General features: G+C 36.4%; 1 protein-coding gene across 2 annotated transcripts in view; it reads right to left on the bottom strand.

The window, feature by feature from the left end:
- KIAA0825 (KIAA0825 ortholog) overlaps positions 1-15,505 on the bottom strand; it is a 397,136-nt gene that overhangs the window by 289,963 nt on the left and 91,668 nt on the right. For both annotated transcript variants that reach the window (XM_013965785.2, XM_018050038.1), the window contains exons 6-9: positions 11,094-11,188; positions 7,880-8,107; positions 6,376-6,641; positions 4,806-4,956 (exon numbers count right to left, since the gene is read on the bottom strand). In XM_013965785.2, coding sequence (XP_013821239.2) covers positions 4,806-4,956; positions 6,376-6,641; positions 7,880-8,107; positions 11,094-11,188 — 740 coding nt within the window. The remainder of the gene's footprint in view (positions 1-4,805; positions 4,957-6,375; positions 6,642-7,879; positions 8,108-11,093; positions 11,189-15,505) is intronic.

Genomic DNA, 15,505 nt, shown 5'->3' with positions numbered 1-15,505 from the left:
GGAGAGTTTGACACACTTGATGACCAAGAAAGATTTTTGACAAGATGTAAAACATTCTTATTGACAAATGAACATATGTTTTACTTCAATTACTAAACCAGATATTCTAGTGCAAATCCAGACCACGAGCATTTAACCTAGGGTAGCCTTGATTTACCTACTTGTGGTCTGGAGTTTAAAATTTACTTTAAAATGATCATCTTTGTAGCTGCTAAACAAAGTCTTGCATAGTCTAAGATAGTGGGCTGATTCCTCTAAAATTAAAGAGTAATCATTTAAATTAAGTATGTATATTCTTCTGGGCTTATTAACAATCATTGAGATCATCTTAAAAATGGTTTAGATTTCACATTACAATGAAATGACAGGAGCAAACACAAACTTGCAGAGTGTGTATTTATCAACATGCATGAAAACAAAGTGGGAGTCACCAAAGATGATTATATTAGGCTATTTCATCCGTGGAGTTTCAACTACAGTACTAGAAACACATCCTAAAATCGTCTGATTTTGCAAAATTTTGTAAAGCCCAGGCAGATGGTATCATCATTTCTTAGTATTTTTACAGTACTTTATACTTCCAAAGGGCCAGGTTCTCATTCCTATCTACCTCTCAACAGATCTCTTTTCTGTGTCAAATTTTCCCTGACCACAGAGTGAGACCCAACAGCAGCCAAAGCTAAGGGGAAACAGGCAGAAATGAGGTCACCTCAAGTGAATTACAACCAATAATTAGTTAACAGGCTCTCTGGGAGGTGTGCTAGGAGTTTCCTCATTTTCTTCAGACCAGATTAAAAGATTACTTGAAACAGATTGTTTGAAGTTTGAAGAATGTGTTCTTCCAAAACTATCCTGATTATGTTACTATATCAAAAGTTAAATGAGAAAAACTTATTTTATTTCTTAAGTAATCCTCTTTGACTTAAAATTTCTATTTTGCACACTCCTTATATTTCTCAAACAAACATCATTTTAAACAATTCCAATGTTTTCCTTAGTTCTCAGAAAACGAAGATCATGGCATCTGGTCCCACCACTTCATGGCAAATAGATGGGGAAACAGTGGAAACAATGACAGACTTGATTTCTTGGGGCTCCAAAATCACTGCAGATGGTGACTATAGCCATGAAATTAAAAGACACTTGCTCCTTGAAAGAAAAGTTATGATCCACCTAGACAGCACATTAAAAAGCAGAGGCATTACTTTACCAACAAAAGATCTGTCTTGTCAGAGCTATGATTTTTCTAGTAGTCATGTATGGATATGAGGGTTGGACTATAAAGAAAGCTGAGAACTGAAGAATTGACGCTTTTGAATTGTGGTGTTGGAGAAGGCTCTTGAGAGTCCCTTGGACTGTAAGGAGATCCAACCAGTCCATCCTAAACCTGGATATCATTGGAAGGACTGATGTTGAAGCTGAAACTCCAATACTTTGGCCACCTGATGTGAAGAACTGACTCATTGGAAAAGACCTTGATGCTGGGGAAGACTGAAGGCAGGAGAAGGGGATGACAGAGAATGAGATGGTTGGGTGACTCAATGGACATGAGTTTGAGTAAACTCCAGGAGTTGGTGATGGACAGGGAGGCCTGGTGTGCTGCAGTCCATGGGGTCGCAAAGAGTGAAACTGAGTGACTGAACTGAACTTATGTTCTCCTATACCTAAATTTGATAGTTTCTTATGTATATATTCCTTACATATTATTCTTCTGGTAATTTCTTTGATTACTAAAGTCTTGTAGTCACTGTAATAATAATAATCTATAGTTATTATCTATTGATCTTCAAATGGAGTTTATGAGTAGAATTGTTCTTGTTGGGTGGAAAACTTGGATATCAAAATGTCGAAGAGTCAAGTTCAAACTGGTGGGGACTTCGACCACTTCTGATTTTCTGACTAGATGTACATCAAAACTGTTTAAAAAAATATTAATGCAGAAGTTACAAATCATAGTTTCTTATATTTTCTTTGTTGTGTGTTCTGTGATAAAGAGTACTTTACAAAATTTCCTCAGCTAAGAAAGGAATTTTAATATTTTATTTTCTTTATTACTTTCTGTGTTATATGTTAAGTAAAGCAAAACCAACCCAGCTGATATCATGGCTGGTCTGAATGATTTATACTTTTTCCATGTCGGTGAGTGGGTGCCCACAATAACATGGCCAACATGATTTCTCATATTTTTCAAAATATAAAAACTAGTCTCCTTAATAGCCACCTTTGAGCAATAAATGAGAAAATAAAAATAACTTTAGGCACACCTATTTCTTCCCCTAAAAGTGAAAGATCCTTATTTTTAAGACTTTTAAAAATATAAATTTCATGTTCACTTAAAAACATTCCAAACTGGTCATCTGTCTCACAATTTTCTTCAAAATGTGTATAGTTTCTATGTATGCAAGGGCTTTCATTAAATTAAATGTGATTCATTTATTTTTCTGACCTGTTTCCCTATTTGTTGTCATTTCAAAAGTATTCTGCTAGTAAACATCTGTTATTTTTGTAGACCCGCTATAATACAAACAGATGTGAACTTTTATTTAGATTATATATCAGGAAACAAGCAGCTGGGCTTTATTATATAAGCCACTCAATATTATCTTTGAACAGACAATTCTTTATTCTCTGACTATTAGAAAACACAAGTTGCTAAAATTGAGCAGATGTCAAGTATGCTAAAAGCTTGATTTTAAACATGTAATTTGAACACCCACTGTGCCATCTGACCAGCACCTCATCAGAGAGTTACTGAACTCTTTGGCTCTCTCAACCTGACAGTTCAGAAAGTGGAAATGATATACCTAGGGCTCACTTGTTATCACAATACATGAGCAAATATTGCTCCATATCTTATAAATTCTCTATTTCTTTACTACACTCTGCACATGGTGATAGGATCCCTTGAGATCTCTATCTCACCCTCCACCTCCAGTTGGGCAGATCTCATCGCCTCGCCCCTTCAAACATTCCTACCAGTCCTGTTCCACAAATCAGCTGGAATAATGGGGAGAGGAAGAGAGAGGGGTGTAGTAAACAGGATAAAACCATGTCGGGCACTCCAGTTATCAAAACCGCTTAAAATCTGTGTTGTTTTTAGAAGGTTCTTATTTTTGGTAAACAGAACAGCAGTATCACTTTATTTATTTTTTTTTTTTCTGAGCATAAATAACCACCGCTAACTCTGCAATTAAATTGTAACTACTGACCATGTAAGTATATGGAAGCTACAGTACCATGTAATCACAGGCTAGCTATCTCGTTATTTCTGTCTTGGAAGCTAAAGCCTTGTCATAAGATCTAAGAGCTGAATGTTACGTGGTAATTTGTTGGTTTTTTTTTTTTTTTCTTTTAAATACTTGGTAACTTCAATAACAGGTTCTCAGTGCATCTACTTATTATTTATACTGTAGGACTCTTCCAGCTCCCAATTTGCATGAAAGGAAACATAATATCCCTGTGTTGGACGGATAGTGAGAGGATACCTGTTCTTCAATGGAAACATCATATAAAATTGCTCATCAGTGCGCTGACACGTTGAAATAGTTTGAAACATGAGATGGATTCATTTTCAACCTCTCTGTTTACCTCAAGGCAAATAAGGGAGCTGGGACGCGGCCAGGAGAGGGGAGACCAATACTTTTATTCTTATCTCAGGCTACCAGCTGCACCGTACCACTTTCTCGTTTTCATTCTGCTCGCTGCTGTCTGAAGCGCGTCAGGTTTGGAACACCCTATATAGAAGCTTTCGCAGAGAGAAAAGGTATCTGGGAAGGGCCTCTAAAGGAGAGATGAAATGGTCTTAGAAAACGTGGAAAGCCCTTTTAAAAAGCTTCTAAGCTGCTCGTCTCTGTTGTGACAACATTTATTATGATAATAACCCAGGCATAAATGGAGCCATGGTGTCAGCAAGGTGACAGCAGTGAGTTCACTGAATAAAACTCCACTCTGTTCTTCTCAATACTCTACAGTTAGCAGGACAATCAAGAAACAAAATCACAAGCTTCAATTTGGAGGAAGGCATACGTTGGAAAAACTACGGAAGGTGGGCTTGATGATGACATTTTGAAAATGTTGATTATCTTGATTAAGATATTATAAATGTTTCACCCTGCTCTGAAATCCGCTTCAAGGGATTTCAAATACTGTGGTTTATGTGTAATCAATGGGATTCAGAGGAAGGGGAACTAATGAAGCCTAATGATGAATAATTTTAATTGATCCAGGTTTTCGTGGCACTAGGAATCATTAGGCTTTGATTCAGTCGAAATTTGGGATTTCAAAACATGGGTTAAATGAAAATAGGTAAGCTATAAATGATCAGATGGGTCTTAAAGCACACTCATAAGAACACACAATAAGAAGGGAAAACAAGTATAAAAAGAATAAAGCTATTTAATAAAAAATCTTTATCAAACACAGATGGAAATATATAACAAGAAAAAAGTGCAAGGATACCCCTTACTGATCCCTTTGAAAACAATACAAGGTTGCAGTATTATATTATGGCATTGTTTTCTCCTTGAATTTTCCTCATATCCCATTACATTCCAACTATCATGTAGCACGGAAACACTGCAGCTCAAATTAAGTTATTTTTACTTTTAAGCAGAAGGAGTGTTCTAATTATTTCAGGTTTTTAAGAACCATGTTTTTCCAAGTATAAATTCAATATTTAAAAAATATTATCCTCACAGCCTTCGTGTGTTAGTAATGCCAAGCTCATGTTTCTAATTAGCCAGAAAGCAGGTAGGCAGTAAAACATATTTGTGTAAAAAGGAGGGATAGTAAACGTAACTTCACACCTCATAAAAAGCTTTGTAGTCATCCCAATGGTGGCTCTCAGCGTCCTGTAAAATGCTTGTAGCACAAACTCTGACGCAGTAGTCCGTAACCTGAAACTGCAGACTGCTGATGAATTCCTGGTATCGTTGGATAGGCACCAGGAATATGGGTCTGTGCAGAGGGAATGATCAAAGAGACAGAGATTTAAAGCCTGTGCAGTAGGAGGTAACAATCTCCAGTACTACAAATGGTTTTGATTATTAGATATCAATCATTCATTTCCTCCCAGTGCTGAAGTCTGCATCCACATTCACTTTCCAAAAAGGAAAAAAAAAAAAAAAAAAAGCTGGTCTTTGTTTTACAAGTCCTTTGAAAACGTACATCTGCTGTTCCGCAAATATGCGCTTCAACTTGAGACAAACTGCATTGTCAATACATCATTCAAAAATCAAAGTATTCTTTGTAAGCCTATTATTAGAGATCAGTGCATTATTTAGGCATTAGGTTATCGTTATTACAGAGAACAACATGCATTTGTCAGAACTAACTTTTATAAAGCTATCACACGTCCCACAAACACAGTCTTTATTTTAAAAATTGTAATTTTGTAGCTGTCAATTATCTCATAAACTGTTTTACAATATTCTACAGAAATAAAGGGATTGCTGGCACGTTTTGTTTATAAATTTGAGTATGAATCACAACATCTGACTACTTCAGGGAATTAAAGAAATATCATAGTTATTTCCTACATCAAGCCAAATTTACTTTTATCTCTAGCTATTTTTAGTACACTCTCTTATGCTTCCTCTCATTACTAGAAAAGGACTGCAAAGGCTGACTAAGGACTACAGACTAGATTCTTGGGCTCACACTGGAGTGTCCAGTCGATACGTTCCCTTTGCAAAAGGCCATGCCGGCTTCTAGAAAGTACAAGAGAAGCCAGATAGACCATGTGATTATACATCTGGTCATTTCTGTTCTCTAGCCAGAAAACATTTGGTCTTTTTGGACCACAAATACATGAGCATTGAGACTGTCAATGCTTCCTTTTCACACATGAAAGATAGCGTCTATGAAATGGGCATTCTGAGATATGTTTACATTGGTCACAAGAATAGTCAGAAATGCAACTCTTCTCTAGGCCAGCTCCTATGGTCTAGTTGGTCTAGGAACCAAACAGAAGGGCATTTTCCACAAATATTGTTTTGTGTGACAGGGAGAAGTTTATTTTCCTTTTCAGTGTAATCTGTATAACGGGTCTTGTGGAATGGAAAGGCTTTGCTTGGTCACATCATAACAGCATGCTGAAAATAGTTCCTTCAGACTAGAGAGTCTGGGAAATGCAAAGGTCATCCCAGTGGGCCTTCAGAAGGAATACCTATCCTTCTTGCTACCTGTGTATCTGGTTTAATACAACCCATGCTCTACCTTTTTGACATTTCTTAGTCAAGACAAATGAAAATAATTCCTCATGTTTATTATTATTTTCTCCTTCTCAAATACCATTTTCAAGATTCCACTTCTGTGATATCCAAAGATAAATGATACTGCAAGCAGGGCCATCAACTTAGTGTAAAGGACACTCACTTCTTAGCATTTTCTTTCATCACACGATCATATTGCATAAAATGCTGGAAGACATACACAGCCGTGGAGAGCAGCGCGTTCAGGTTTTTCAGCGGTGCTCTGGAGGGAAACTCCTTGCTTCTCTCTTGCAGTCTGGCCAGGACAGCTGTTGCCACTTTACAACAGGCCTCCACAAAGTTTGCTCTAATTTCCTGAAAAGAATCATCTCTGCATGCCAGAGCCAGTGGAAGCATTATGTCAAGTTTTTCCATGATGTCAGAACAAAACTAGGGAGAAATAAAGGTAGCACTGAGTTATTTGTATTCTGACAGTGCCATGTAATTTATGTACAGGGAGACTAAATTCCAAAATAATGAATTTGGCATCAAACATAAATATAATGACACAACTTCATAATAATCGATGTCTCAGTGGTAGAAAGTTAAATGTTTTATGTCAAATAAAGAAATACCAAAATGATACTTCTCTACATATAAACTTCAAACCTTATGTTTGCCAGAGAGACATTATGAAAAACTCATGAAATAGCTTTCCATGACAATACTTTTATTTGTAGTTAATTGAACTCAGAAAGTATGTATCCATGATTACATTATTTTTGACTTACTCCTGTGTTGTTTTTTTTTTCTTTTTTTTGCTGAACTGTCATAAAAGTGTTTTTTTTTAATTAATCACCACATATAAATGAAGCTGTATCAGTTTAACTTAAATAATCTACGGGCATCAGAAACAATCTCATGTAGCATTTTCTTATTGATAGAGTCAGCAGCTTTTAGGAGTGATGCGCTTAGCGTTTCACTAGTTATTATGAATTTACACCTTCTTAATGGCAAAGGAGGTATGATGGATGGATGGATGGATGGATGAAAAGGCTCACTTGCCTCTTCTCCAGAGAGGCCAACAGTGTTTCTGGGGAATGTACTGGAGCTTCAGGTGGCAGTGGGGGATTAAGGCCACTTTTGAAAACTCTCTTTCAAAAACATTTCAGTGATGAGTTGCTGACCCCACTGTAGACTTAATATTGAATAACTATACTTCTCCATTTCCGTAACTACTTCCTATTTTCTCAGTATGTTCTGTGACTCTCAAAACAAAGATGTAACACTGATGCTAACGGAATATTTACTAAGATGTAAGTCAAGATTTAAAGGTTGCCCAAACCAATAAAAGACAACAACTCCTTCAACCTCCTAAATTTCTCCTGGGGGGAGGGGCGATCATTCAAAGGTATCACACAAACAGGCTGTTTCCCAAGTCCCCAGGAAGTCACAGAGGCCCTCTCTTTAGTTGCTTCAGATTCATGGAGCGAAAAGTTGGCAGCAGGTTTGAGTCCATTTTTGTTAGCACAGTGGTCCATGGATACCAGGAAAACATGGTGCTGGGTCAAGTGCCAAGGGTTTCCCAAGAGATCCCATCATTTTTCTGTTGGTTCCCTTTGCAATGGTTTATATGAAGAAAATATCATATGCCAATCTAATTTGAAAGGATTTCATTTAACACTTGCCTTTGCAATTTTCTTTGGTTGGTCTGCTTCAGGAACCACATAGCTATCTTGCCAAACTGGCAGGACATTTACAAGGTCCAAAGCATAGCTCACAGTTGAAAAACTTTCATTCTGTTCCTGTTGGAGAATTTTTGCAGAAAAATCTTCAATGGCTGTTGTTATACTATGTGCCATGGGAAGAGATACTTTTTTAAATGCACTTCTCCAGCCAAAATCTAATAAAGTAGCCTGAAATATAAATTTATATTCAGTTATATTAATCTTAACAACAAGTGTTTCTAGTGTTATAGATATAAAAGCATTACTTTCATTCAGCATGTTGAATATAGGTATTCTTTGATAAACTGTAAAAGCCATTCTTACAACCTAAAAATATTACCCAGTGAATAAAGCAATATACAAAACATGTGCATTTTTTATACACAGTAATATACTGACATTTCAATTTAATTCATCAGTGGATTTAATAAAAAACTTTTTTTTCAAAATTTAATCTCTTAAATATAGTTCAATAAAACCATCTTTATGAGAGCTGAAAGTTCTACTTACTATTTATCACGTAAAGCAACCTTTAAATTCAATATATTTAATAAAGTCTAAATTAGATTTTTATAGTCTTTTTTATAGTTTATTGTTAACAAGTATTGTGACATAAGACAGCATTTAATATTCAATCTTTTATTTCTTTTTCACTGTCAGAAATCCAGACAAGCTTAAAAAAATAGCAATAAGAAATAAATTTCTTGGAGAAAATATACTGCTGCATGTTTCTAGATTTTTATTGCTGTAGAGTTTTATTTTGTTTCTCCACCCATAAAGTGGTAAGCATCGCTGCTTTTGTTCCAGAAAATGAGGAATTAAAATAATTTGCGTTGCTCTGTATGTGGGCAGTGGGAAAGGCTGGCATGGAGGCCAGTGTTATTTTTGGTTTTCTTTTGGTCTTTGGCTCATGTGGCAACATATTTACAAATGGATATTTTCCTCAAACCCTCTAACATTCTCTAAAGTATAAATACATTATGGATAGTAGGTGGAATCTATGCTTAGTACTAAACTTTTCCTTCTTTAGTGCAATCTTGCTAACAGCAATAATTTATCTACCCCCAACTTCAGAAGACTCTAGGCTTGATATTTCTAACTGAATTACTTATTTCTCTGGATCTCAAGTTTTTTGTCAGAAAAATAAAAGAGATGAATTGAGTGATTTCTATAGTTCCTTTCAGTCTAAAATTACTGAGATTATGATCATTAGCTTAATTTTCTTGTATACAAAATTCTCACTAAGCATTAATCTAATGCATTTTGCATATGCAGAACAAATAAAGGTGATTTATCTTCTAGAGCTAAAATTCTATGATTCCATAACTCCCTAATCAGAAAAAGTGGCTCTCCTTCTCATTAAGCCTATAATTAAGATGTAATTCTCATATCCTTTCTAAAGTTTATTTGGACCTTTAGCATCATAGGGCCTACCTCTCATCTTTTTATTACATAAAATGAATCAACCAATCTACTCAGCTCACATAGTTTCTTTTTTCTTTTCTCCTAAGTGCAACTTTGCATGTGTAGTCCTATGCCATATAGGTATTTTCTTGAGACACGTTTATGATAGAAATATGAAAAGGAACCTACCTTCATAAAAATTAACAACAACAATAAAACTCTGCTTTTTTGTTCCCCCACCAGGGAATGCCTATTCATTAAAATCATTCATTCATGCACTCAAGGAAATATGTTATGGGGAAACTGCCATTAATTGCCACAGTAACAGTGACTTTGAGGGTGGTGTGTGTGCTATAATGATTACCTTTGTCCATGGTCATTTATATGTGATTTTAATACCTTTGAAGGTATCTTTTCAAAATATGGAAAAGCAGGAACATTAATAGCTGCTCTTAAAAAGAAAACTGAAAACATTTACTACTCAAATCTCCTCCTAGAAGTCTATTTCTTTACATAAGATATCATTGGCTTACTTCTACTCTTCCCGTCTGATGTTTGGAATCATAGACATTTCAGTTAGAATGCAGAACATTTACTAGTTGATCCAAGAAAGAAGAAGAAATAATATGGTTTTCTGTTCTGTGTGCCAAGGAGCACACCATCAAATCCCTTTCTTCTATCAAAGTGAAAGTAAAGTTGCTCAGCCGTGTCTGACTCTTTGTGACCCTGTGGACTGTAGCCTACCAGGCTCCTCTATCCATGGGATTTTCCAGGCAATAGTACCGGAATGGATTGCCATTTCCTTCTCCAGGGGATCTTCCCAACCCAGGGATTGAACCCACGTCTCCCGCATTGTAGACAGACGCTTTACCGTCTGAGCCACCAGGGAAGCCCCTGGTGGGGCTTCTATTACCTAATGCTAATTTCTTAATATCTACTCTGATTTTTTATTAAAACACGATGTATAGGGACTTCCCTGGTGGTCCAGTGGCTAAGACTCCATGCTCCCAATGCAAGGAGCCCAGGTTCAATCCCTGATAAGGGAACTAGATCCCATATGATGCAACTAAAAGTTTGCACATCACCACTAGAAGATTCTACATGCTGCCACTAAAGATCCCACAATGTCACAATGAGTGAAAGAGGCCGACCTGCCCTGTGGACCAGAAACCAGAGACAGGACTGTATGTGGGGAGAAGCGAGGAGGAGAAGGGGCCATAGCTACTCTTGCAGATGTTCCCCAACACAGAGCGAGCGGGAGGAATCCCCTGATTTTCTCCAGCATCTACCCTCCAGTCTCCCCTCAGTGCTTTTCATTAACCAAACCTTCCCAGGTCCAGAAAGCAAGAACACCCGGAGGATGTTTTTCTCTAAAATACAGAACGGAATAGAGGAAGAGTGGTTATGGATCTGAGAAAAAACAGGGCCCTGTGGAGCACACTAAAATAAGAGGCTAGTTCAAACTATTCTCTCCTTGCTCCTTCCCTTTTTAATCACCGCTTTGTCACTTTTCAACAACTGTCTACAGTCCAAATTCTCAAGGTGTAGTCCCTGAGTTGGGATGAGAACAAAGATCTCTTTACCGCCACTTCCCTACTGCTTCCATGGAGCACATTGCGCAACAGAGCAGTGTTCCCACTAAATTCAACTTTGTTTTTGTTTGGTGGCAAAGGGTAAAAATCAAGATATTCTGATTCATAATGGAGTCACAGGAAAATGAGAATGTTATTGCATATGAATAAAACACCACCACTCATTTTCCTTCACTTACCTCTGTTACTGGTAGCAGTTGCTCTGAAGTAATACTGCTCTCATTTGTTCTAGGTTTCTCTATTACAATTTCTCTATTGGATGTCTCCAAAATTCCTATGAAATAGAAAAGGAAACAAACACAAATGTACATTAAGAAAAACAAACCATTGTGATCAGTAGGTTAAAGTTACTAATTATGTACAAAAGCTCTATCCACAGTAAACACACACACATCAAGATATAAAGAACACAGTCCAAAACATGTAGGGTGATATCTCCATTATGATAATGACAGAATCAAAATATAGAGTCCTTTTCTATACATACAACTTGATGGAATTTATATGCTATTTATATTCATATTTGATGTACTGTGCAGGTATATATAATCTGTAAAAATCATATCCTTTAATAATTAATTCATCTTTATGTTAATAATGTAGGATAAATTGAGTACAAACTGAATATTAATTTCCTTGTTCATTTAAAATGTTAAATTCCAAAGTAATGCTTTAAAAGCTGGTGGTCTTCCTTAACACCTTAATATTTCTTATTTGGAAGCAAGAGAACAAAAGCATGTGGATAAACACCAGAATATCAAGAAAAGTTATACTCTTAACGAATTTATCAATAATTCATTGGAAAAACACAAACACTGAGACAGATAAGAAATGATCTCTAGCTTCTAAAATGGAAACTAAAAAAAATGGAAATACTTCCTCGACTTTCATTTTTTACAATTAAAAAATTCTTTCCATGGGAAAAAAAAAAACCAAAATGTAGTGGATAAATATGCCCAAAAGAAGTATTTCCATTTTCTATTATGGTTCTAGCCATTATACTTTAATTTGATATGAAGTGACTTAGCAACTATCTTTTGGTTTCACTTAGACTTGATATATGATGATGGATGGTACACCATGATTAATTATTCTTTTATTTTAATCATCATAAGAGGCACTTTCTCCTTATGTCTGGGGCAAACCAGATTTCCAAATATCAGTGATTCTTATCAGTAGGGCTCCTCCTGAAAAGTATAGTCATGAAGAAAATATGTGGGTTTTTTTGTTTGGTTTTTCTAAATATGGTTCTATAAGCTTAACTATGAATGATTCCTAAGTAATACAATTCACAGAAGTATTATCTTTAGAGGTAAGTATTCCATCTGGTAGTTGATAACATCCTTTTGAGAAATTTTGTCAGTTTATTCTGAGGAAAAGTTTCCCTCAACTCTAGGGTTTCTAAATCATTTTGGATTTGCGAACGCTTCTGAGAACTTGATTAAAGTGACAGAACACTTCATCCAAAATGCACAATATGACTGTGTGCACGCACACACACTCACACATGCTATTGGAGATTCCCAAGCCCTGTTGTAAAACACATTCATGGTCCTTGAGGGGCCATGGACTAGAGTTGAGGAATCCTGCTTCATTTCTCAACACACATCACAACACAGATGAGGTTTTACATCAGTGTTATACCATTTAACCTAAAATGCTTTCTCTGTGGCTTATGTTTTATTGTATTTTTTTGCAGAAGATAGTGTCATTAATAAGGATCAATTTCAATGCTGAAATAAAATCCAGATTAAGCAGATTTTTAAAAAAAGAAAAATGAAACTATAAGGTTATTAAAGAAAATATGGATTTTTTAATCAAAAGATACAAGGTAGAGATTTTTCAGAAGGACAGAGAAGTTGTAAAACAATTCTATGTAACAAAAATACTGTTAGTTGAAGTAGATATGACAAACTGGCTCAGAATTATCTCTCAATGCCCATACTTAAAAAAAAAAAAAATGAATAGACTTTAGCTTTTTGAGCAGTTTTAGTTTTCTAGAAAATTTGAGCAGAAAGTACAAGGTTCCCATATACTTCCTCTCACTCTGCCCTCAGTTTCCCCTACTGTTAACATCTTAATTGGGGGTGGGATATTTGTTACAACTGATGAACCAATCAGTTCAGTTCAGTTCAGATCCTCAGCCATGTCCGACTCTTCGCGACCCCATGAACCACAGCATGCCAGGCCTCCCTGTCCACCACAAACTCCTGAAGTCCACCCAAACCCATGTCCATCAGGTCGGTGATGCCATCCAGCCATCTCATCCTCCATCGTCCCCTTCTCCTCCTGCCCTCAGTCTTTCCCAGCATCACGGTCTTTTCAAATGAGTCAACTCTTCGCATCAAGTGGCCAAATATTGGAGTTTCAGCTTCAACATCAGTCCTTCCAATGAACACCCAGGACTGATCTCCTTTAGGATGGACTGGTTGGATCTCCTTGCAGTCCAAGGGACTCTCAAGATCTTGTCTTCTCCAAAACCACACTTCAAAAGCATCAATTCTTTGGCACTCAGCTTTCATTATAGTCCAACTCTCACATCCGTACATGACCACTGGAAAATCCATAGCCTTGACTAGATGGACCTTTGTTGGCAAAGTAATGTCTCTACTTTTTAATATGCTGTCTCAGCTGGTCATAACTTTCCTCCCAAGGAGTAGTGTCTTTTAATTTCATGGCTGCAGTCACCATCTGCAGTGATTTTGGAGCCCAGAAAAATAAAGTCTGACACTATTTCCACTGTTTCCCCATCTATTTGCCATGAAGTGGTGGGACCAGATGCCATGATCTTCGTTTTCTGAATGTTGAGCTTTACGCCAACTTTTTCACTCTCCTCTTTCACTTTCATCAAGAGGCTCTTTAGTTCCTCTTCACTTTCTGCCATAAGGGTGGTGTCATCTGCATATCTGAGGTTACTGATACTTCTCCCAGCAATCTTGATTCCAGCCTGTGCTTCTTTCAGCCCAGCATTTCTCACGATGTACTCTGCATATAAGTTAAATAAGCAGGGTGACCATATACAGCCTTGACGTATTCCTTTTCCTATTTGGAACCAGTCTGTTGTTCCATGTCTAGTTCTAACTGTTGCTTACTGACCTGCATACAGGTTTCTCAAGAGGCAGGTCAGGTGGTCTGGTATTCCCATCTCTTTCAGAATTTTCCATGGTTTATTGTGATCCACACAGTCAAAGGCTTTAGCATAGTCAATAAAGCTGAAATCGATGTTTTTCTGGAACTCTCTTGCTTTTTCGATGAACCCATACTGATAGATTATTATTAGCTAAATAATTTTTTAAGTTTGCCCATAATTTACATTAGAGTTCATTTTTTTGTGTTGTGCAGGTCTACGGTTTTGCCAAAAGCACAATGTCATGCATCCACCATTAGTATCACACATATTAATTCCACTGCTCTGAAAATCACCTGTGCTCCACCTATAATACCTCTCCTCTCCTCTGCATTCTCCCTAACAACCATGACCTTTTACTGTCTCTATACTTTTGCTTACCAGGTTGTCTTATAGTTGGAATTGTATAGTATGTAGGCTTTTCAAATTGGTTCCTTTCACTTAGCAACATACATTTAGGTTGTATTTAAGTTCTCCATGTGTATGTGTGGCTTGATATCTCTTAAAAAAAAAAATCACTGAATAATATTCCAATGTATTGACGTACCACAGTTTATCTATTGATCTACTGAAGGACAACTTAGCTGCTTCCAATTTTTGGCAATTAAGAATAAAACTGTTATAAACATTTACGTGCTGCTTTTTGTGTGGACGTAAGTTTTCAACTCATTTGCATACATACCTAGGGGTGTGATTACTAGATCATGTATGACAATGTTTAGCTTTATAAGCTAAACCGTCCAGAATATACTATTTTACATTCCTATTAGCAATGAATGAGAGTTCCTGTTGCTTCACATCCTTGCTAGAATTTGGTGGTGTTAGTGTTCTGGGTTTTGTCCACTCTAGTAGAAGCATAATGGTATCTCCTTGTTTCAATTTGCATTTCTCTGATGACATAAGACGCTGAGCATCTTTTCATATGCTTATTTGCCATCTGTGTATCTTCTTTGGTGAGCTCTCCAGATCTTTTGCTCATTTTTAATCTGAGTTTTTTATTGTCCTGTTGAATTTTAAGAGTTCTTTGTATATTTTGGATACATGACCTTTATCAGAAGTGTATTTTGCAAACATTTTTCTCAATTTATGTCTTGTCTTTTCATCCTCTCTATGATCATTGCTTTTTGCTTGGCAATTCCACTTTAGAAAATTACTGTCCGGATATACATGAGGACACACAAGACATAGTTCAGAGAAATATGCCACATCATTGTGGAAGCAAAATGAAGAGGACAAAAGCAAGGTGTAGGTGATTGTGGTACACACAGCAATAGAAAACTGTTCAGCTGCTTTTCTGAATATGAGGTGTTTCTACATAATTGTTAATAAAAAAGGATCTCTGTAGAGTATGACAAGATTTGTGTGACTTTCCAAGTCAACTGGAAAAAGTCTTCATTTTAACCATATATCCTTTTAACTTGCTTAAAAATTTTACTGTATGCCTGGACTATTATTCAAAAAATA

The sequence above is a fragment of the Capra hircus genome, chromosome 7, assembly GCF_001704415.2.
Source record: "Capra hircus breed San Clemente chromosome 7, ASM170441v1, whole genome shotgun sequence".
Classification (NCBI taxonomy): domain Eukaryota; kingdom Metazoa; phylum Chordata; class Mammalia; order Artiodactyla; family Bovidae; genus Capra; species Capra hircus.
This window is presented reverse-complemented; position numbering and strand designations above follow the sequence as displayed.